This window comes from Pleurodeles waltl, chromosome 4_2 (genome assembly GCF_031143425.1).
Source record: "Pleurodeles waltl isolate 20211129_DDA chromosome 4_2, aPleWal1.hap1.20221129, whole genome shotgun sequence".
In the NCBI taxonomy this organism is placed as follows: domain Eukaryota; kingdom Metazoa; phylum Chordata; class Amphibia; order Caudata; family Salamandridae; genus Pleurodeles; species Pleurodeles waltl.
Genome location: NC_090443.1, coordinates 486,931,900 through 486,956,309, shown reverse-complemented (window position 1 = coordinate 486,956,309; position 24,410 = coordinate 486,931,900). Strand labels below are relative to the sequence as shown.

At 45.5% G+C, this 24,410-nt stretch overlaps 1 protein-coding gene across 2 annotated transcripts in view; it reads left to right on the top strand.

Annotated features, from left to right (window-relative positions):
- RAB3D (RAB3D, member RAS oncogene family) overlaps window positions 1-24,105 on the top strand; it is a 188,710-nt gene extending 164,605 nt beyond the window's left edge. Inside the window, exon 5 of one of the 2 annotated variants that reach the window (XM_069231867.1) lies at window positions 19,687-24,105. In XM_069231867.1, the coding sequence (XP_069087968.1) occupies window positions 19,687-19,874 (188 nt within the window). In that variant the 3' untranslated portion in view covers window positions 19,875-24,105. The remainder of the gene's footprint in view (window positions 1-19,686) is intronic. The other variant, XM_069231868.1, reaches the window with a different exon arrangement.
- Window positions 24,106-24,410: the final 305 nt, after the last annotated feature.

The following is a 24,410-nucleotide window of genomic DNA, read 5'->3' as shown; positions in this document are numbered from 1 at the left end:
ACCAGTCTATGGTATTCTACTCTGCACTCCACATCACTGCACTCTATGCCACTCCATTCCTATCTGCGTCACTGCCCTCTGTATCCCTCAACTCTACACCACTCCACTCTGCACCACTCTACGCCACTCTTCTCTACCCTGCACCACTCTACTCTTTACCACTCTACTCTTTGCCACTCCACTCTGGGCCACTCCACTTTACACTACTTTGCTCTAGTCCACTCTGCACCACTGCACTCTACCATGCATCATTCTTATCAACACCATTGCATTGTACGGCACTGCATTGTACAACCCTGAATTCAGTGCCACTGCACTCTGCTCCACTATACTCTGCAACACTCTACGCCAGTGCACTCTACATCAGTCCGCTTTACGCCACTCCAGTGTATGCCACTCTATGCAACTCCATACTATGCCACTCCAATACACTACACTCTCTACAACTCCACTCAACAACACTCTACTCCACTCTTCGCCATTCCACTCTGCGACACTCCACACCACTCTCCTCTATGCCACTAACTTTTAGTCATGCCGAACAGCAGCCACGCTGGTGAACTCCATGGCCCAAACACATTGGCAAAGTCGATAGCTCTTGCACAGACGAGACCTATTGACTTTGCCAATGCTTGTTCTTTACTGTCTGTTAACCATTTAATTACCTTGCTGGTATAGAATTAAAGCAAGCGAGAAAAGCATAATATGAGCCTCTGTTCTTGACATAAAATTTAGTCAACCCTGCTGCATAATTTGGCCCTCCTCTGATGCATAATTCCAGTGGTTCTCCCAATTAGTAATCAGAACATTACCTCCTCATCCTCTTCTCTCCAGAGGGAGGGTGTACTCACACAGAAATCAGACCTGACCCTAAGAACTATCAAGGGGAGAGTCAGAAACAACCTTTAAAGCCCTGCGCTCACTGTAGAAGAGGAACTTGACAATAGGACAGCCAAAAGCACTTTCGAAGGTAAAGCCACATAAGAAACTAGCTTAGACATGAAGCAACAAAACAGTAAAAGGAAAACAAGCATTTGCAATGAAATGGCTTCCCATTTGCTTGAGTTAGAGCCATTGGCGTTGTAAATGCATGGCTGGACTTTTCTTGCCACATAAATTGGTCAACCCTGACACATAATGTGGTCCTCTCTGCCGCATAATTCCAGTGGGCCTGCATGCAACTGAAGCACTTCCATTTACCTTCTTCCGCTATCTGCAGCAAAAAATGAAAATATTGCCATTTAGCATCCTAATTTAAATCTCCCATGCTAATTAGAATAGAATACTACGTTCACTGTCCCGCCATCAGAGTTGCTGTCTGACTAACAGAAACGCTGGGGTAGACTAGGAGTAGAAATATTAAAAAGGATGGTAAATGGGCGCGCTCAGATTTGTACATGTGATCATGGAGTCTAACACAGAGCCCTGATGTGAATGCATTAGATCACAGATTTTTGTTATTTTTAGATATGTTTGTGGGGGTAGGGGACAGAAAGGGTTTGACAATGGGCTACTGAATAGATTTGCATGTGTGATAGCTAACTAATACTGCACCACGTTGAGACAAGGCCACTAAATTATGTGGCAGGGGAGGGCCAAATTATGTGGGACAGATGTAGTGCCAGCCATGTATAAATGTACACAGAGCAACTTGATTTATAAGAAAATTGAGTAATTCATTGTGGTATGTTACTAAAAACATAATGTTCTGAGTTCTGTAGGTAAGGCTAAACACTAAAACAGTTGTGAATCTCGTGCAGTTGCCTACTTTGACACACTGTGACGTTAGGCATGTATCTGGAAGTTCTTAATGCAGCATTGTACGAAAACACTGAAGCTCAAGCACTGCATAGCTGATTCTCCAGGGAGCATCAGCAGTCAGTTAAGTCTTAGGCACAATCACAACAAAAGACAGGCATTGCCAGAACTCATAAACATAGGACGTTCCAGGAAAAAAAATGCTGTTATAAAAGAAAAAAAATGATTGTATGTAAATAAAGGACGCATATAGTATGAATCAGAAGCACAACCCTGACCATGGTTTTACTTCATGCAAAGATCATAAATTACTCCTGTAAAACACGAGGTGTATTTTTGTTTCCACGGTGAGCGTGGTATGGGAGATTGAAAATCACCCAGTTACAAGATGGCGGTTACGTTCAGCTGCTTCCCGGTGCGAAGCACTGTATAATCTCAGAAAACATTAACATTGCATAGAAAGGGTAGAGGAGGAACACTAAATCACTTTATTTTTAACAACTATAAACTATAAAGAAGTGTGGTGTTTATGTCAATTAATGTGAAATACTATCTTAGAAATCTCAGAGGTCGTTGCTTTGATACAGAAAAAGCCTGTTCCTCCAGTCACGTCATTACTGTGGTGTAGAAGCAAGATATTTATAAATGGTGACCTAATCTTCTAGGCACTCTGCCGTGGTCTAATCAGTTACCAATTGTAATTTTAGGAGGAGTATCTGTAGTGGACATTTCGTAAAAGAAACCTGGAAATTCAAGTGAACATGCCACTTGAAAAGTATGCTCAGTGAGTGATACGCGCAATGAGGCATTTAAGGTTGTGCTTAAGTAAACATAACCTTGAGAGCACCCACTAGAGTTTTTGATTTTGTGAGGGCTATGATCGGTTTACGATGTGAAAACAGCACTAATTTGAAAAGCCGATGCGTTTTTAAAACTAACAAGACAGGTGCTCTTTCATTGTTTTTTTCTATTCCCAGTTGGCAGCTAAGTTTGTTTTTCATTCAGACCAAGACTCGCAATGAGCCAGTGCTAACGCTGGCCCAGCCACTGTTCTTCAGTATTCAAAGTAATTACGGGGCACAGAGGCAGGGTACAAACCACACAACCGTCATTCCTTGGCCTGAGGAAATAGTAGGTGAAGCCGAACGATATTAGTAGAGTACATTTACTCTGTCCAGGCGCAGCCACCCGATCTTTGCACAAGCCACAGCACTGCTTGCACCAGTGTAGGAGGACGGTGAGTTCATGAGGGACTCACCAAGCACATCCAGTTCGAGGAGCTTTATAGCCAACAGAGAAAGGGGCCAGACATTTAGGCCCGTATTTATACTTTTTTAGCGTCACATTTGCGTCATTTTGTGACGTAAAAGCAGTGCAAAACAATTGTATTTTGTAAGCTTGCGCCAATTTCGTGTAAAAAAAACGACGCAAATGCGGCGCTAAAAAAGTATAAATATGGGCATTAGCCTCTTAAGAGAAGGTGTGCAGCAATAAACATGGAAACACAGTTGAACTGGGTGTGGCAATATCGGAGGGTGCTCAGTTCAAATTGTATTCAGACAGCTGTTTCCAAATACATTTTGCATGCATACACTATTTTTCATTGTTAATGAAGCAATTTTTCATACACTATTTTTCATTGTTAATTGAGAAATTTTTCATGTAGAAAGGATGTGGCGTAGCAGTAGATCTGCTGACTATGGAGCTGGGGAACCAGGTTCGAGTCTCGGAGTCGGCTTCAAGATACTGTGATATTTTGAGCAAAACAAGTAATCTCCATGTGCTTACAAAATCTTGTGGAAGCAGAAAATGAGAAGGACACATCGCCTACATGCTTAGCAAGGAAGAGTGGGAGGGGCTAAAATGCCTTATGCCTCCACAGAAACAAAAGACAAAAGAAAACAAACAGCAATGGCAGCAGGCATGCAGCACATGGGAGGAGGAGGTGGGAGAGACGAATATTACATTAAAATGCTAGCCGCTATGGGTGAAATTGAACACAGGCAAACAGTACCACGAGCAGGAAAGCAAGAAAAAAAAGTTCCCCAAGTTACAGATAAACATGACATATCGTAATTATACAGTAGTTAGTCCCTACTCCCAAAGAGAAAAAGGAGGGGCAAAGAGGCATGATTGACCACTAGCAAGAAAGGATTTTTAAGTGACACTGAACAAATGAAATGGCTTTAAGCCCACAAAAGTATACTAAAGTATACAAGAGGTCGAACATTTACGCTCGACCTAACAAGCCAAGAGACAGCTCTAACCATTAAAAAAGTACTGAGAACACTATAGGGATCAAGCATGTAATTCAAGAACAACCCTGAATCCTAGTGGAGGAAAAAAGAACATACTTGGAGATCAAGGGGGATGCCAGCAAGACCCACCACTACGGTGAGATATGAACAACCCATGACCTACCTGAAGCAATGCACGCACTCAGACCTGAGCAATGAAAGTAGCTAATAGCAGATAACTGTGTACCACCTTGACCACCAAAAAAGCGACAACGATCAAACTAGCATCTAGGGACAAACTGACAATTCTAAGACCACAGGGAATCCTGTGAGAACAGCAGACCTAGACTATGAGAAAAATATGAATGTCTCGAAAATCAGTGGACCAGGCATCACTCCGAGGAAGACAAGGGAAAGAACCAGATGAATCCTTCAAATGCCGCAGCCATAAGCGTATACATACCTGGATGAAGAGCCAAGGAAGTCATTCAGGAATTCTTCAGTGTCAATACAAGCCAACTCCTGTCTCAGAACACCAGGGGCCGTATTACTGAATGCAGCGCATTCTCCTAGTTTGCACCAGGCGCACCTTTAAAAAGTGCCATATTATATTGGATGCACTGCCCCCAGGGCAGACGTGAACTTGTGCTGCCCCCAGGGCAGTGCATTCAAGTGAAAATGGAGCGGCTGCTTTAAAGCTACTCTGTGTTTCACTGTGCAGGTGGCAACCCGCCTGCACTTTTAAGGAGGATTAAAGATCCCCTTGCAGGCAGGTACAAGGGTATGTCTGGGGGGTCCATAGGGCTCCCTTTACCCCCTCCAGAAGGCTGCCATCAGGGGGTGTACTGACAATGCGCCACCTTTTAGGTTGGGCATTGCCAGTGCGCCTCCTGACAGCTTCTTTGCCTCTGTGCCCTCTTCTAAAATACGGCGCAAAGAGACGAAGAGATTCCCTCGTTTGCATGGGGCCACGCACCCATGCAAATGAGGGAGCATCCCCTAGTGATAGCGCTGGCGCTATATGTGCACCTCAACGAGAAGGAAAGGACCTGAACCCCAGCACCCACTTGGAACCATCATACTACGAGGTCTTGCTCTATTTGAGAAGAGTAAGAAACACAGCTCCAGAAGCGAATGAGCTCTCAGCCACTCCATGCGTGATCGCCAAAATACACTACTGCTCCATTTTAGAACAGTGCCTACCCTAGATCCTTGTTACAAACATTGAACCAAGTGCACGCAGGGGTGGGGGAATGTAATGGGGTGTTGCAGGGAGCGCAGGAAGGTGCAGTCAGACAAACCATGTGTCAGCAAAGCATCCAACAGGCAGACAGGAATCCCCTGCGCTGGTGTGACCAAAGCTACAGAGACTGAATGAAAACCCTCTTGATTTAGGAAAGGCAGTAATATTTCCTCAAGACAAAAAACAGGAGGACGACAGGACAATGTTGCCTTTTATGGTGTAGGAAAAAGAGTGACCATCCATACAGTCGGTGTAAATTGAAAAAAGTAGTTTTATTTGTGGATTAGGTGAGGTAATCTAGTTTAATGGTTGGGATAAACAACAGTGCATTGGGACTGTGATGAGGAAGACAGAAAAGAAGGTAATAAGCTAAGGTGGGAATTTTGCTTCAGGACCATTCTGGAGCTCGACAGCCAACACCAGGGGATATTGCATGTAACATTTTAATCTGTGATTATAAGAGGCAGTACAGTTGTGAATATATCACAGTGATATGTGGTGGTCCACCCAAGGCTCTTTCTCTGACCCTATGTAGGACAAAATGAATGCATTTGAGAATGGGATACGTTTGCACAAGTACACATGTACTATTTTTGGTAGATGTGATGCCGTCTTATGTCACCATAAAATGGTAGGCAAGAGAGAGAATTTGGACTAAACACTTATCACCCTGTGAGTCACAACAGATATATTAACAGAGGAGGCACCATTTTCTGTTACAACTCCAGCCACCTCCGTTGTTAGTAGAGGGCGTCCTGAAAACCTATCACATCTTTGGAAATGAACTGATTTACAAAGTAGTTGGAGAAGTAGCAAGTTTCCTGGACAGTGGATGGCAATTCAAACACATGATACATTTTAGCATCCATAATATCTGCTGTGGAGTAAATATAAGCTTCATAAACTACCAAACATTAGTTTTCCACAAGGAAAGATGACACCCACTGAAAACGGATCACAAGGCCCACCAAAGGAATTGTTACCTTCTTGTTATTCCATTTCTCCATAATGGAATGAACATTGACTAGTCCTGCCCATATGTGAGATAATGAAAGTTATGTAACTTGAATAATCCAGCGTTGGTATCATTCGGAAGATTCCGATGCTTGATTTTTTTCCCCGTTGTCAGGCTAAAAATCATTGGTTATCAATTTTAATACGGCAATGAGAGTGTATAAATACAAACCATCTTGCGCAAAAACCCAAAGACTATATATAATCTGTCAATCTCATTTTTAATTCAAACACTGGCTAATGAGATGAAGAGGCAATTGTTAGAATTAAGGAACTCAACAGTAACAAATAATTGTTGGAGCCCCATTAAAGGGAAGGGTTAAGGGCCACAAGTGAATCTGTCACAGGGTAGAACTGTGGTTAGAGGTAAGCTTCTTCTTCCGCATTGGCTTCACATGGCTGAATTAAGATCTTCAAAGCAGTACAAGCATAAGAAGTGGTAGCCCGGAATGAGGCTGATCTGAAGAGAGCAAATTTCAAAGCACCGCCTGTCCCACTGTAGACCCCTCTCTGGACTGGAAGTCAAGGAAGTAGTGCATGGCAAGGGACTCTGTGGTTCTCTAAGTTGCTGTTCTGTATATGTCCTTCAGAGGCACTGGGGCAAAGAGAGCTCCAGCAGCTCTCATGTCGCTGGTAAACTGCACTCTGACTACACTGGGAAAAGGCGGGTCTACTTTAGCAAAATATTTCGAAATACAGGAAATAGGTCACCTTAAAATGGCTTTCACCCTTGTTAGCCTGTTAAAGGGCACAAAGAGCTGGTGTGGCCGTCAATAGTCTTTGCTTTTGCCCAGTTAAAATTGTATCCACTTTTGTGACAACCAATAAGTGTAGAGCTGAATCTGAATGTGGAAAGTGTACATAAAGAAACTTGTTCAGGTGAAACACAGAAAAGCACATTGGCAGGTTTCTAGAGTTACTTTGTAGCATGTGTGGCAGTAGATACACTTGCTTAGCAAACTCCCGCCATCTAGAGTTGTGCTTGGAAGTTTGCAGATTGTTTTTATTCGAAGAAGTGTTTCGAGTCACAAGTTGTGTGGTGTGACTCCTCATGTTTTTGTAGATTGAGCACGAGCACCAACTCCAATTTAGACTGTTTTTTCTGCCATTGAGTTAGGATGTGCACTGAGTGGGCTTAGATCTCTTTATGTTCTTAGCACGGTTTTTCAGCACGACCAGTTGGTTACTCCGCGCGGCACCTAGTAAGGCTCCATCAAGCTTCTTCATTGTTTTTCTACCAGTGCAGGCATCCTTCGGTAGCACTGAAGACTGCTGTAAATGTTGTGAGGCGTTGAGGCCTAACCTCCCATCAAGCGCCCAGCAACGTTTACAGTCCTCCGTGGTCTGAGACACTCTTCCATAACTGTACTTGCTGCCACCCCAGATACCCTTGGGCAGACCACCACAGGGTGTGTAATCTTTGTTATCCCAAGACCACGGCAATGCCTCCTGTCCATCATGCCTCACCTTCCACTCCAAAACAATGCTTCAGAATTGAAAAAGAACACCACTAGGCACACAATAGGATGCATCGGCAGGTTATCTCCAGCACTCCGAGTATCTTCAGGGAAGAAGATACCATGTGCCCAAGGGTAAGAGGAGGCTGGACCATCTGGACTTTCAATAGCGCAGACAAAAGTATAGTAGTCCAAAAACTGTGTCTTCCAGCGATTCTAAAAGTGCATGGAGGACATCAGCTGAGTGCCAGCGACCAGACCTCCCATGAGGACCACGGTCTGGGTCAAGGTTTGCCATCAGCCCTTGAGAATCATTACCTCCAAGTTGAGGTCCCTCAAAACAACCTACAAAGCAGAGCACCACACCCAAGAGATCCGTCTGCCGAACCACATCCATAGCAAACTTTGGAGCCTATTCTGCTCAGGTGGAGACTTGCCTTCGAGGAGAACCTTCTTCCCGGCCTCCCTTCCCAGAACCAACACCCAAGAGGTGCTGCTGTCCCTATCCCCTTACCACATAGCCCCCTTCCACCACCACCTTCACCTCCTCCTACACCACTATGTCCATGCCCCAGTCCTCACTGCTCCGCCAGTCACCTGAGTGGCGTTCCTTCTTCAATTCTTAGCCAGGCAGTCCCTATGGTGCCTTCCTTCTCATAACCAGCCCACAGTCCCACTGATTACCCCTTTGATAACTACAATGTCGATCACCTAGGTGATCTAGGCTTGGATCATTATCTGATGACACTACAACATTCAGAGGGCTGTAGCCTTCCATAAGGTTGACAAGCATGTCACCTAAGATGGAGACCATTTTCTGATGGAGATGCTTTCCAAATCGGGGAGAAACTGCATAGTGCACTCTGTGTTCAAGGGCAGGTTGAAACCCACCCCTGACAATTTTTAAGAGCCTGTCAAAGCTATAGTTTTTACCTCAAGTGTAGAAATGAAGTTAATTCTCTACCCAACTAACCCTACAACCATTAGGGTGTAGATTCCCCTGGACTCCTAAAAGGTACACACTTCCCGCAAGAGCACCTTCACTGAGGCCACAGGCGATGTTGCTCCGGAGGCTAATGGGAGCATGAAAATAGTCACAGCGAACAAGAGGATGGTTGCAGGAGTGGCAAACAATTGGGAAATAGCCAGTTTGGTGGCACTGCTGTCAGGGTACAAGAGGGCACAGTGAGGAAAGATGGAGGAGCTTCTTAAGCACCTCTCTGAGCAACACAGGAAAAGGGGATAGGAGATAGGGTCTGTGGACAAAGTCGTCTTCCGTGCCAGCATCCGCTGTCTGTTGGATGCCACAGACACAGTCTCCAGAGGCATTCACATAAGTATCTAACTCAGGCATCACCCATGGCTCTGTATCGCTGGGTTCAAACCCAAGGTACAACAGATTCTCCTCAACTACTTCCCATTCGATGAGAAGCACCTTTTTAGGTCTCAGGTTGATGAAATGCTCAAAAAGATTGAAAAATGACATAGCCAGCAAAATCCATGAGGGCACTTTAGTCAACTCCCAGAAGGGGTTACTTTAGGAGACACTAGCCTGGGGTTGGGGTAAGGTTTCAAAGGACACCTCACTCTAGTAGCCCTCTTACCAAAGGCAGCAGCACGCTTCTCATCACCAGGCTGGGGGGTATAATAGAGGCTCCAACAGAGATGTTAACCGGGGTAGGGGCAATGGTTGCTCCAGCAAGGGAGTTACCACCTTGCCCTGCCTCCATCCCCAGCTTCCCCCCACATTGCTTTCGGGGGGAGGTTACACAATTTCCTCTCTCCATGGCTGGGGAGTTCTACACAGCTATTGCCTTGAAATACATACCTCCCCTCACACTCAGTCAGGAACACTTCTCGCTTCTTCAGGAAGAAGTGTAGGCCGTACTGCAAAAGGGCTCCATTAAACTGGTGCCAGCAGAACACCACAGGAGTGGGGTGTACTTCCTCCAATTCTAATTCACAACAAAGACAGCTCTCTAAGCCCCTTCCTCGATCTAAGGCCCCTGAATTGATTGATTGTACCTCAACATTTCTGCATAACAGCCCTGCAGAAAGTCATTCAACTCCTTCAGCAGGGAGACTTCATGATGCTGTTCTGTCTCAAGAACGCCTATTCCATTATTTCCGTCCACCCTGCTCATTGGCGATACCTTCATTTTGTGGTAAGTGGACAGCACTACCAGTTCAAAATAGTCCACATAGAGATCACTACGGCTTAACGAATATTCATTCAGTGCATAACTGTGTTGCCGACACACCTGCAAAGGAGAAGCCATTCATATCTTCCCCTACCTTGAAGATTGTCCGATCAAGATCAGCAGCAAGATGCAGTGTCGGGCACACACTCAAAAGTGGTGTCCTTGCTTCATAGCTTGGATTTCACCATAAACACTGCCAACACCCACTTACAGCCTCTTCAAATACAGTCCTTTCTAGGATCAGTTCTAAATGTGGCCACATGCAAGGCCCACCCCAACCAACAAAGAGTCTCAGCCTTTCGGAACTTGATTCCTCCACAATTCTCACGGTCATGCACCTTTTGGGAATGATGACCTCCTGCACTGCCATCGCCTCTCATGCCAGGCTGCAGTTGCACCCTTTCCAAGAATGTCTCACAGCTCAAAGGTTTCAAGTGAAGGGTCAATGGGAAGATCTAGGATTGATACCAGCAAAAGCGCACCACAATGCCATATATTACATTCAGAAGCAGGAAGCACACACTCCCCTTAGCTTTCCTGCATAGCGCATAGGATCTGATACTGGACTGCCCGCCCTGGCATCCACCTTATGGTGGAGCACCTCCCGAGGGTGGACAACAACTTTGCAGACCTGCTCAGCTTGACGCATTTACAAGCCTTCAAGTGGGAACTTCAGCCCCAGGTTCTTCGAATATACTTCCATTGTTTGGGCACTCCACAGATAGACCTATTTGCCACCCCAGAAAAGGCAAAATGCCTAAACTTCGCTGCCAGGTATCCACAGACCATGGGCAATGCACAGTGGATGAACTGGTCAGATATTTACCATTGCTTTTTCACCTCTCCTGCTTCTTTTCTTCATGGTGAGGAAACTCAGGCAAACTTTGCTAACCCTCATCCTTATCATCAGAGGGCCTTGATGCTCCACCCTAATAGAAATGTCACTCAGCCCTGATAAGCGACTACCTCTCAAACCAGACCGCCTCACACAGAGACAGGGTCAGTCAGGCATATGCATCCCAGACAGCTCTTCCTTTCGATTGGGCACCGGTGGTCCTAGAATTCAAGTACCTCAACCTTTCAGAAGATCGTATGGTTATGTTAAAGGAGGCCCGTCAGCCCACAAGTCAAGCGTGTTATGCAGCAAAATTGAAGAGGTTTGTCCATTAGTGCATACATAAAAAACTGTAACTCCTAAAACCTACAGTACAGGATGTCATTGCCTACTACACTTACTAAAGGCAGACCTTGCATATACCTCTATTTATCTGCATTTAACAGCAGTTGCTACCTAGATGCAAAACATGGAACATAAGTCCCTCTTCAGCATTGCTGTGGTCCAGAGAATGTATGGAGGGCCTCAGTAGGGTCATACATTGTACCCTCATACAATACCACCTGCTCCTGTGAGGAATCTCAATGTAGTCCTCACTAGACTCATGGTCCCCCATCAGTTCCTCCCCACGAAGGTGGCCTTCCTAGTGGCCGCTACTTCCCGTAGGCACATCAGCGAGCTGCAAGCGCTCATCCTATAGGAGCTATTAATCTAGGTTCACAGAGATAGGGTCATTCTTAGGACCAACCCTAAAGTCCTCCATAAGGTGGTCTCACCCTTCCATCTTAACCAATTCAGAGAGCTCCAGGTCTTCTTCCGGCAATTAGATTCTGTTGCAGAGAGTACTCCACACTTTGAACGTCAAAAGGGATTTCGAACTTCATTGACAAGACCAAGCCATCCCATAAATAAGCTCTTTGTCTCCTTCGCAAAGCCTCAGAGAGGTCACCCATCTTCAAGGCAGGCACAGCCAGGTGGATGGTCAAATACATTCAGACTTAATATCACAAGGCTAAAAGGATTCTACCTGCCCCACCAAGGGAACATTCTAACCAAACAAACTGTGCAGCTGTGGCCTTCCTGGGAATCATCCCACTACCAGATAGCTGCAAAGCAGGCATCTGGTCAACACCACACACCTTTATTAAATGCTATTGGGTGGTCACCTTAGCCTTCCACAGGAGCTAGTGGGCCACACGGTTTTGAGGACATTATTTCAGACATCTGCATCATCCACAAGCTAGCCACTGCTTTGGGTGCTAAGAATTAGTGCTAAGCAAGGTACAGATAGAAAATGCTATTTATCCTGTAAAGATCTGTCTGTAGTTTGTAGTTATTTAGATTTGCATATATCCACTCTCCACCTCAGAAGCATGTGTTGGGTCTTGCAGATCTCTTTTTTAATATTTTACACTGCAAATTGCGCTTCATCCTTGCTCATACTCCATACATACTGTCATCCGCTGTGCAAAAAATAATCTAACATGGAGTTGTTGCCCATGCACAATCTAGAAGAGGGGGACACCTTACCGTATGACTTAAAACACTATTTTGAAAGAAGATACTTGCAAACGTTCAAACCCAACACTAGATGGCAGGAATGTGCTGATCGAGTGAATTTTCAGCACTACACGCTGCAAACAGATGCTTTCAGGGTAAGCAGCAATTTTTGTTCTATCAAATAACAAATACAGTTCTTATTATAGAGAAAGCCTAAATTTCGCTTACTCTTCTGGGTTATGTGATGGCAAGCAAGAAACTATCTCCCAAGACAGATGCTGGACATAAGTCCTGTGAATAATTTCAAAAGAGGCCCTCATAAAAGCTTAGACCGAGCAAACTTTATAACCAAGGGAAGGTTGGAATAATCCTCTCATGGATTCATTAACTATCTTTGGGGCAAATAGAGGTGCTTTATTTGGCTTTCTAAGCACTTAGAAATAGTCAATAAAGGTGTGCTGAGAGAAGAGTATTTTAGTCCTGAGTTTGCCAAAAGGAGGAGATAAAGTAGAAACTGATGTAGATCCGTTGACAATGGATCCAGCTGGTTAAACCATGATCATGCTGGAAAAGTGTGCATTTTATCACGTAGGTTTTAAGAGTAAAGGGTGGAGTAGCCGGTTCCAGGATCTGCATGGATTCTTGCATAGGCTACTGGCCACCTGAGGGGGCAGTGTGTTAGGTGTACGTTCTGTGAGATGTGATGCAAAACCTGCCCTTTGTCTCAGGATAGCAGACGACACTCCAGCTTGAACTAGATTGAAGTTTCCATTGAGATCTTCCACAGTTCCAAGAACGAGTGTTACCTGGGCTAAATTGGTGATACTAGACTCGCTGTGCATAGTTTGCTCTTCATTTTACACAGGAGTAGGGGTATCAAGGCAGTTAGCAGAAATGCATAGGAAAACGTGTTGCATTAATTTATGCAAAAGACCTCTCCTTGATCCCCAGACGTTTCAATCTGCTGGTGAACAGAGGTAACGTGGTCTTCTCTTTGGTTGGAAAGAGACCGCACTATGAGGTCCCCCAATGCCAGAAGATCAGGAGCAGTTGCTTACTCTATTCCCACTGAGGCAGGTTCACTGTCTAATGAGAGCACCTGTGCAGACATTGTTCGCCCACATCAAATCTCTACTGAAATATGTACACTGTATTTTAAAGCCTAGTGCCCCTGTAGTTCGGCCTGTAAGGGCAGTGAGGGGATGGACCTGCTCCACCTTTTTGTCCAATGTAATACACTGTTATATTATCTGTGTGGAATGTCACTTAGGTGTTCTGCATTCATGGTAGGAATGCTTTGGGAACAAGCTTTACTGCCTAGATCCCCAAAAGAGAAAAGCTGAAAGGTTGATTGAATTGCTTGCCGAGTCTGGCTAAACAAGGAGGGGTTCATGAGCTAGTTGTCTAAATATGAGTACACTACTGCCCACCTTCTTCACAGAAAGACTGCAGCCAGTGCTATGCATTTAGTACAGGTGTGTGGAGATGATTTGAGGATGAATGACAGGACCTTGATTCAGTAATGAAAACTTTCCACTGTGAAACACAGAATTTTCAAAGACCTGTGTGAATCAGATCGTTGAAATTACCATCTTCAAGTACCATCAACGTGCAGTTCACTCTTGATTAAAGGAAGACTTCCTTGAGGTTTGACCATGTGATACTTGTTTCTTTAGGTCTTTGTTGAAACTGCATAGTTCTAAGGAATGTCACTATTTCTCATTATTTTTTAGCACAAGGAATATTGTGGAATAATATCTTTGACCTCACTACACATTTGGCACCCTCTCTTTTGCGGTGGGCATGGATATTAATCAATCTATCTAAAAACCTGAGACCACCTAGATGAAAAGATTGGATGGATTCTCATGACTTTGTTATTGTTATGGAACAACAAATACCACTTTTGGGATCATAATGTCTGAATTTCAGTTACGCTGCAAGCAGAAGTCATCGAAGACAGGAAGGATGCCCTCATGACAAGTGTTGCAGAGAAGGGCCTAGCAATATGCTGAAGAGTAGGTTCCGTAAGGTTTTTGGGGACTACATTGAATTACTTTGAAGGTGACTGCCTTCTAACACACCAAAGGTGATGGGAGAAATGCTTGCAAATAGTCTAACCACTTTTGATCACCTATGGTAGCATTCCAACCCATTGTGTTTATTCCTCTAGGAGATACTTTCTTATTGCCATCCAAGAAATGGTTCAGAAATGGGATGGTGAAAAAGGTTACACGGAAAGGACATCCTGTGTAGACTGTAAGGCCCATATTTATACTTTTTTGCGCCTCTTTTGCGTCATTTTTTGACGCATAAGTGGTGCAAACTTCCAAAATACAATTATATTTTATAAGTTTGCGCCACTTTTGTATCAAACAATGATGCAAATGCAGGCCAAAAAAATTATAAATATGGGCCTAAGTGTGGTGAGATGTACCATTCTAGGGCCGTAATATAGAAGTGCCCTGGGGGTGCAATTGGTGTTTTCGCCTGCTTTATGCACCCTCTGGACACTTTGGTATTACGGAAGGGGGCGCAAACGCTTGTGCTGGCCCTTCTGTAATACAGGTAGTGCTGATGCACATGTAGCATCCACTATCATTAGGGGGCGTTACCTCATTTGCTTGCTGGTCTCTGAGGACAGATCTTGACAGAATGCAGTTGCCTCATTTCCTTTGGGTTACACTTGAGTTAGTGTTAGCTTCTTCTTCAATCTCCTGGAGGACTGCCACAAATGACATTGTATCTGTTGCAGTAATGATCAAATGTGCAGGCATGCAAAGGAAACGTTTTTCCTTTTTTGATGTATAAAGTTAGTCTTTAACAATTTGTCTTGGACAGCAGCCACCATAGATGTGGAGTAGGTGGCAGCCCTTGGTTCTGCTGTAGCAAAGTTGTCGACTGAAGTCTTGACTTGCCTCCTGGTACGTTGAGGCCCTTATAAGCTAGTCACCAAGATGGGAGATAATTCATATGTGTTTCCTTCCAAGGTGTGCTTACACTACTTCCAGGCAATTGTAAGAAGTTGATTTCCCTTCGTACTGAATGTGACCTTTCTCTGCAACAAATCTCAGGAATATGCAGTGTGTTTCTGCAGTAAGCACGTGCCAGTAGCCTTCCCTGAGATGCATGGCACCCATCAATTCTCCGTCTTGTAGTTTGGGATGGGTCTCTGTGATGGATGCTGCTTGTGTTGACCTGTGCACACTTTCCTGATTATTCAATTTACCTTGCTCACTATATTCATTCTGTCATCACTCTTTCTGATGGATACATCTTCCTGCAAGTTCCTCAACTAATGAATATCCTTGCAGGCGCCAGACTGTTCAGAAAACATTTTGCAGGCAGGAACTGTCCTGTAGCACCAGGTGACACGATGGAGATTCAGCCATGACTTTACCTGTGAGATGCAATGATGACATCAGAGTACATTAGGTGCCAACCACCTTGTTGGTGTCTGCTTCTGTTTTTCCACTACTCATCAGTCTGGATCCCCAGGTCTTGGTGCTTCAACAGGGTAATAATTCCTAAGCATTTTGACAGAAACTAGCTGAATTGTCTTCTCCAAAAATCTTGTGCTTTAAACCCTGCCACAGATACCAAAAGAGTATACTGGTGCTGCACCCAGATGTCTTCTGCATATGGTGTGTAGGTTCCAGACATGACACCGCAGCCTGAATCTTTGCACTTTGATTCACAGAAGTGGCATCAGAAAACAGGAGTCCAAACTATTTTTGACAAGGTTTGCAAAAATGTGCCAGAGCAATCTCCATCAGCTTTATGTAAGTCTTCTGACAGGGAACAGTACCCAAAAAGGACTTTTTATTAAAAAAACGCCAAAGGAAAGAGAAGTTATCTTCTTCCTCAAGGAAAGTATCCCACTTCCAGGACTATTATCAATGCTATTCCCTGTGGATAGACTCTTTCTCACATTTGTGTAAGGTGTCAACATTGAAAAGAGTTCCCAGCTCCATCTGCCGTCTCTGCTGGACATCGTCAAGATGGCTCTTGGAACCCCATGTGAATCCCTACAGCCTTGATGCGCACCAGAGAGAGACAAAAAAATGCAGAAATACGCAGTTTGGCTCCATGAATGGCCTCAGCTTGCTATAGCATCACTGATTGACCCAGAAATTCAGGTTGTATTGGGACCAAGCTCAGGATCAGTTCTGACTGAGATCGGGAGCGAGAACAGAAGGCACGTTGATACCCTTGTGCCGTCTCTGGAGTTCGAGAGCGGGGGAAGCAACAGAGTCCTGGTTGGACTTTTCATGCTTCTTTATGGACTTAACTAATGAATTCAGCAGTGACAATGATGTGCTGCGGGAATTACTTCAGAAGCTGGAATGGAACTTTACTTTTGACTTTGACCTGTCATGATATGGAGTCTTTCGGTGTTTAATGATGTAAAGTTTTACTTGCAGTCCAGTGTTTGTCTACGATTTATCAGGATGCAGTTGTCGCAGGCCCTGCAGTTGTGTTCCGAACCCAGGCACCAGTCACCAGTGGGTATCTGTCACAGACATCTGTTTGCGACAGGCCCTACAAGGCTTGAACCCTGTCATTTTTGGGAGATGAAATTTCCCTTGTACATTGGATTTCTATACATTTTGGAGAAAGAAGCCTCGACAAGACCAAGGCTTATGGAGGTGCGGAAAGAAAGAAATTGTTGTCCGCGTACATGAGTGGCATTTATTTGCAGCTTTGTTTGTCACTTCTGGAGCCGAACTACATCAGCATGGAGAAGCATGACGCCACACACTGGCATGCAAGAGTACTCCTTTAAAGTTTTGAGATCCAGTCTGACGCCTAGAAAATATTCTGTAGGTAAGGAATCTGCAGTTAGAAGTAGCCATTTGTACTATTTATTTCTATATGTGGATGATTTACTGGTGAAAGCTGTGTCCCCTGCACTGCTCGGAGAACACCTTCAGTGCATGGTGACTCTCTTCACAACTTGGGCCTTATCAGCAAAACCCAAAAGTCTGAGCTCACTCCAACCCAGAGGTCACTCACCTTTATAGGAGTAGTGCTGGACACGACCCGCAGGAAGTTGTTTACTCCTCCTCATTGATCACGAGTAGTTGGTAAATTAATCGTAGGCTTCTCACACAAAGACACAACTACTGGTTCTGTGTGTTTTACATCTACTTGGTCCATGCATTCCGTTTATACTGCATGCTAGATGGAGGGTAAGGGCCAACCAGTGGTGCCTGATTCTGTTGGACAGAACTGTCACCATCACTTATATCCACAAACAGAGTGATGGGGGGTCGTAGATCCAATGTTGGGAGGCAGTTCGTCTGTGGCCTTGGCTGCAGTGATGGGGGATTTTCCCAGTAACAGTTTACTTTGCAGTTTTCCTCAGCAGAGAAGTAGATGGTCTCCATCGTCTCCCATTGGAGAACCCCAAGTAGGAACTGCTGCCCCTAAGTGACAGTTTCTAACGTCTCCAGATTGGTCTTTCCATATATGGAACTCTTTACCAAAGTCCAGGACAGCATGTATCTTCAGTTGTATGCCACACACTTGTCTCTGAATGGTTCCCTAGGAGATTTCTTAAGGTGCAGCTATTCTCAGGGCTTGCTGTATGCATATCCACTGATTATGCTTGTTGAAAGTCCTGTTAAGGGACTGAGCGCAGATGATCCTAATCGCATCACATTAGACAAAGAGGATTTGGTACACTGCTCTGTTGACAGTCACCATTCTTACACCTATTCAACTTCTGCAGAGGGAAGACCTGCTTTGACGGCTGGTGAGGTCCTCCACTATAAACCCCAAATGCTGTGGCTGAGGAGGTGAAGATTAAACCGCACCAGCTGGAGTCCTGTTATTTTCTGATTTTGGTGATCAAATTGATGATGCCAAGAACCCAATGGGAAATCCACTTACTTGAGAGCTGGAACACATTTGTTCACTGGTGTTGTTGATGGTCGGAAGGTCATGATCCATTTAAATACCGCTTTTCCATTGTCTTGTGTTCCATGTTGTCTGCTGCACAGCGGGCTCTTGCAAGGGCTAAAGCTAAGGACTGTTTGGCTCCCCTGTCTGCCCTAATGTGTCTTCCTGGCTAACCAGCTGTGTTTTGATCGCCATTAGAGGAACGCTTTCTGAACGATTTTCTTTCCTCCGACTCCGTTATTTGTTCCTCAATGGGACTTGAATATTGTGTTGACTTTCTCAATGGCATCTCCATTCGAGACAATGTACAGTTGTCTGGTTCAACTCTTACATCGAAGACACCATTGTTGTTGTCAAAATACTTAGCATATAGGGTTGGATTGCTTCAGGCCATCTCAGTTCATCCACCCTTAATGGTTTTCTACCCATTTGATTTGTTCTTTTGTTCTGGCCCATCCATCCCGCCCAAAACAGAGCTGCCTTTCAAAAGGGCCAGTCTGTTACTCTTCAGTCTTTCTCTCCTTGCCCTCACCCCACCGAAGAGGAGGAAAGGCTACAAACTCTAGATTCCAGACATGCTGTGCCACTTTACATCCGGCTCGCTTGACAGGACCAAGCAGATGATAAGCTGTTGTAGGTTATACTGGTGTTACGAGGGCAGTGCTGTCACTAAGCACACCATGTCCTGTTGGGTTATCCTCACAATCAAGCATTTTGTAGCCATCGCCAATACAACATCTCCGGAGGGGATTCATGCCCGGTCCAATAGGGCTGTGGCTGTTTCCACACCTCTTTAAGAGACGCTCCAGTGGCTGGCATCTGCCGGGTGTCGTGTTGTAAGACTTCCTTGGTTACTTAGCACTACTCAGTCACACTTTGCAGGAAGGTATTGTATTGGCATTCATCCACAAGGTGAGGAAACTGGTGCGGCGCTGCGATTTTGGCGCTGCGCCAGTTTCTTGTAAATCTGGCCCATAGTGTTATGTTGTCACGCCTGGCAGGCAAAGAAAAGAATTGTGCCACCTGGTGGTGCCTAAGAGTTATTGCTCAAGACATATTGTAACCAAAGGTAAGTAACTTTTTTCTTTACAGTTCGAAGAGTGCATCAAAAGGTGCGAAAGGATATAGTCCTCCTTTACTTGTAATAATGTGCATATCCCCTCCCTTCATTTGTCTCTAAGACCTCTATGAGATAAAATGCACACAAAGTGACTGCTTTTACTGTTTTTTTACTGGCAGTATGAATTATGTATTAGAACTGGGTGGCTCTTGGCTGACCCTTTGTCTTGCTGGCAGAGCTGAAATACAGAAGATTGGCACACAGCTGAAATATAGAATTTATAGCGGTTTAGAGAGACGGTGATGAGGAAAGGTGGTGAGTCAAGGTAATGGTGAGTGTAAAAGTAGAAAGAAAAAGACAGGGAACTGCATGAGTCGAAAGAGAATTTTTTTTTAAACCATGTGAAAAGGATTGAACTGTCTAATCCCATCCACCGTTATAAAGATATTCATGGGTTTTTCTTTCCTTTTCGTGAAGGTTTTGAGTTTTTCGAAGCGAGTGCCAAGGAGAACATCAACGTCAAGCAAGTCTTTGAGCGCCTGGTGGACATCATCTGTGAGAAAATGAACGAGAGCCTGGATGGCAACCCTTCACCCATCAGCAACAATAAGGGCACAGTCCTCAATGACAACCCCCCCTCGTCACAGAGCGGCTGCTCCTGTTAGGGCGCGACTGCCGAGTACTGGTGCATTCCGTACTACTGAAGCCAAAGCAAGGGAGGATAAAGACAATGGGCTCTGGAGAGGATTGCAGCAAACAAAGGTCAACCTTCAAACCAGCTGGGCTAAGTCAGGCAGGCAAACCTAAGGGGACGCGTCCCACTCACAGCAGCAGTGTCTGAGGCCTGGAATCACTAGGCCCCCTGTCCCTTCATTTAGCAGGTGCTAGTTCCCAGCATGCAGTGTGTTTCTGAGGCCCACCCTTGCTTCTTTCAGACCTGACCCCCCCATTACTGCAATGCACTGTGTTGCTGTTTTCCACAACAGAGCTGTACTTTCTGTGTTTGAAGATAACTGGCACCTTCCGTCATTAGGAGGGTGACGTGGAGCTTCTTCGACCTGCGGTTATTGCCAAAGGCAAATCCTAGTTCGGTAAATGAAGGGAGAAAGTGGGGAGGGGAGGAAGTTCAGGGGCTCCTTACTGAGGCTGTGAAGAAGTCCTGGTGCTGCATGTTTACAAGTATTACAGTCCTGCAGAAGTGCCAGTTTTGGTCCTATAAATACAAGTGCCAGTACTCGACCTACAGTGCCACCCAGACCAAGCGCTGGTCTCAGCCCTATTGCCCCCTCCCCGAAATACTCATCCGAACATAGCGTGTGCCTCATAAAACCATTACAGGTGCCAAATCCAGTCAGCACTCCATGCGTCATTGCCTCTGATCCTTTTTTCCGTCCTTTCTCTCATCCTACTGACTTTACCGAAGCAGACTGTGTGCCAGGGCATAGCATATGCCAGCTGCTGCTGTTCCATTCCTTCTCTAAGACTGCGCTTGTGCCCGGTAATATTGCTAGACGTGTACGCTGCATGCCAGTGGCTGTGTTGCAAGCTGCCGTTTCCATTTTGGAGGTGGAGAACATCTCCTTTCCCATGGATCTTTGCAAGTCGTCACAGAGATGAGAGGATTAATATGAGAGGCCAGGACTGTGTGTGGAGCACGTAAACTGGCACTGCAACTGGTTTTCGATTTTTTGGGCAGTAAATGCAATAAATGCACTAAGCCTGCAAGACCTGTTTCAGTGGTAAAAACTGCCTCCACTCTCGCACTCAGTGCATGGGGAAAACCTTTTACCTCTGACCTCACTTCCTGTTGTAAGTGTTTTCTCTCTTGCTTTCCCTGCAGCAAGGCATGCCAGCATCTGTGTATCCTGAGGGTGCTATAAACCCACGTGGCACTCTGCCCGATCTGCATTCGAAGAGCAGACGAACGGTAAAACACTGGCTTGCTTTTCATCTTGAACTCTGCAGCTGAGTGCTTGGCCTCGATGCACGCGCTTGCACGTGCTTGCATTTGAGCCACTTCCTGTGGAGCTGCAGCCCAGCATTTCCAAACACCAGAATATACTGTAACGCCCACAGTTAATCCAAAACTAATGATTGGTTTATGCCTGTAAGCCCTTAGGAAGCCACGTAACAATATGGCGGTGCATGGGCAATTGATTTGTTTTGTCTGTGAATTTTTAGCATGAACCCCCACACCACGTCCTGCACACCCCACACTTCTCTTGGCTAGGTCTCGTTATCTAACAATAATAACAAGATTGGTACTTGAAGGCTATGTAGCTTCTCTGAGCTATCACTGCAACAGAGCAGCATCCTGATCGAAGCACCCGAAGGAAGACACTTTTCCGGCTGATTATTACTAATAACTATACAAGTCGATAATCTCTTACGATTTTACTGACGAGGCAGCTCAGTGTGCTGCTGCAAAAGGTTCTAGGCTGTTGGGCAGAGGGACATTGGGAAGATCAACCTCATGCGAAGTAAATGTTTAAGTAGAAATAAGGCATACACGTCCTTGCCCTCTTTGTATTAACCCCGCATTGCCTCGCCTAGTAAGTCGCCACACTGGAGTGTGTTCCAGAAACGTTACCATGCTTACACTCCTAGCAATGGTTCATGTGCAGTATTGTTTATGGCTTATTTTGAGGATGTTTCTTGCTTGAAAATGTCCAGAATTGGGCTTTCCTCATTGAAAGTCAGAGCTTGGCATGCGCCTTGGCATCCCTCCTGAAGGACAGGAGCAGTGTATGTTACATATTTGCATGAGTCCAGGTAGAATTTGAAATGCAATCTTTGTATTGTTAACTGGGCTCCTTCAGTACACAATGTGCTTTGGTTGAACTAAAATGTCCTCCCAGCCCTTGACATTCATGGTCAAGCAGTTCACGCCCAACAGAGCAGTTGTGAGACATGCTTCAAGGAACAGCCACAGTGGCATGTTTTCCGATTCGACACATCAACTTCTGCCAAGACAAGCATTGTGTGAAGACTTGGCTTATTGCCATGTGATTGGGTACTTTGCCTGTCAGAGTCATGCCGGAGAGTTTCTAGATATATACTTTAGTTCATTAGGAATCAGTTATTTTGCGGCTGACTACGTACAGCTGCTTGGAGGCACCCTCAGCTAAGACTCAAAACAACTGTTTCTAGACTATTTAAAAATAGAAGGCCTCCCCTAAAGCTTGGTTTCGAAAGCTCAAATTAAATTGTTCTATTTCTTTGATCAGTGAATGACCAAAAGGGAAAGTAATGTAGGACTCTGATACCATCTCTTAAACCTAGGTGTTTTCTTTGCCACTCCAAGTTATGAATGTTGAAACAAACTTACATTTTTGGCAGACTGTCTTGGTCAATCCTTCTGCTGTTGCTGTCATCTAAGGGAGACTGATAGGTCTGAAAACTACTTAGGAATCTAAATAACATAACATTTTGTTTCCCTAATGCTTAGGGAAAACATTTACACCTCAAGAATAGATGAGGGAAATTATATGCCCAAAAGACAGTAGTGTGAACCAGTGGCAGCTGTTGATCTTTGACAGTAACAGGTCGTAATACCAGCCAGGAGTTCACCCCAGTGTTTTCGAAATTTCCCTCACTCATACTCACTCCCTCTCACATTTACTCTCTTTCCCTCGACACTCTAACTCACATTCTCTCTTGCTCATTCTCACTCATACTCACTCCCACTCACTGTTACTCACACACAAACATGCTCATACTCACTGGTTGTCATTCTCACTCACTAACACACTTAAACTCACTGACTCTGGGCCCTGGTGCAACTGCACCTACTGCACCATTGATAGCTACGCCTGACTCACTTACACTCTCTCACAACCTCCAACCAACTCGTCCTCAGACACTCATACTGCTTCCCTTATTCCTTTGTACTCAGTTTTATTTATTCATACACACTCAGATTCGTACTCACTTTTATTCTCATTGACACTCCAACACGCGTATGCACACTTTCCCTCAGTCCCAGTCACTCTCAATCACTCAGAAACACACTCATAAACAGATACACACATTCATAGAGATTTTTTTACCTACCTTGCTTACTTAGCTGGCAACGTGAGTGTTACATTGAACTGTAGAGCAGGAATCTGTTGCAGGGAACCGAAACCAGCAAGCCAAAATTCCAACTAGGAGGAACAGGGACCAGGAAGGGTAGGATTCAAAGGGGGAAGACGCACCTCAGTCTCTCTCCCAGCTTCTTGATAGAACTGGAAGCACAGCCTTATAAGAAGCCGGGATAGTGCAGGGGATCCGCCCCTGCTGCTCTGTGTGGCTTTTCATTGGCTTCAGGGATGCACTGATGTGCGTGCTGACAGACACAATTTTAGCAGATATACTGTGCTGCCTGAGGCATGCACAGTATGTCTGCTAAATAATTGTGCCTGTGTGAGGGGATCGTAGCTGAACTATGCCCCTCAGACATTCGTAATCCAGACATCCAGCTAGAGAGTGTTTTATTTTGAAACAGCACTCCATAGCTGGATCATGGCACATCCCCCTCCTCCTCCTCCTTCTCCTCCTGGAGACGAGGCAGCGAGGGCAGACCTGCGCGCTGGCACTGTTCATGAAAAGTTTTGAAAACACAAATCTCACGATTTCATGAATACTGCTAAATAAATTGAAAAATGCACAGCGGCCTCATGGGAGGCATGGGCTGCGCCCCAAAGCCCATGATAAGGCGCTTCTGCTGATGTCAGCAAAGGCAGTCATCAGGACATTCTGGCCCTCATTCTGACCTTGGCGGGCGGCGGAGGCCGCCCGCCAAAGTCCCGCCGTCAGGTTACCGTTCCGCGGTCGAAAGACCGCGGCGGTAATTCTGACTTTCCCGCTGGGCTGGCGGGCGGTCTCCTTCAGACCGCCAGCCAGCCCAGCGGGAAAGAGGCTTCCACGATGAAGCCGGCTCGGAATCGAGCCGGCGGAGTGGAAGCTGTGCGACGGGTGCAGTTGCACCCGTCGCGTATTTCACTGTCTGCGCAGCAGACAGTGAAATACATGTAGGGGCCCTCTTACGGGGGCCCCTGCAATGCCCATGCCAGTGGCATGGGCACTGCAGGGGCCCCCAGGGGCCCCGCGACCCCCCCTACCGCCATCCGGATCTCGGCGGTCCGACCGCCGGGATCTGGATGGCGGTAGGGGGGGTCAGAATCCCCGCGGCGGTGCAGCAAGCTGCGCCGCCGCGGAGG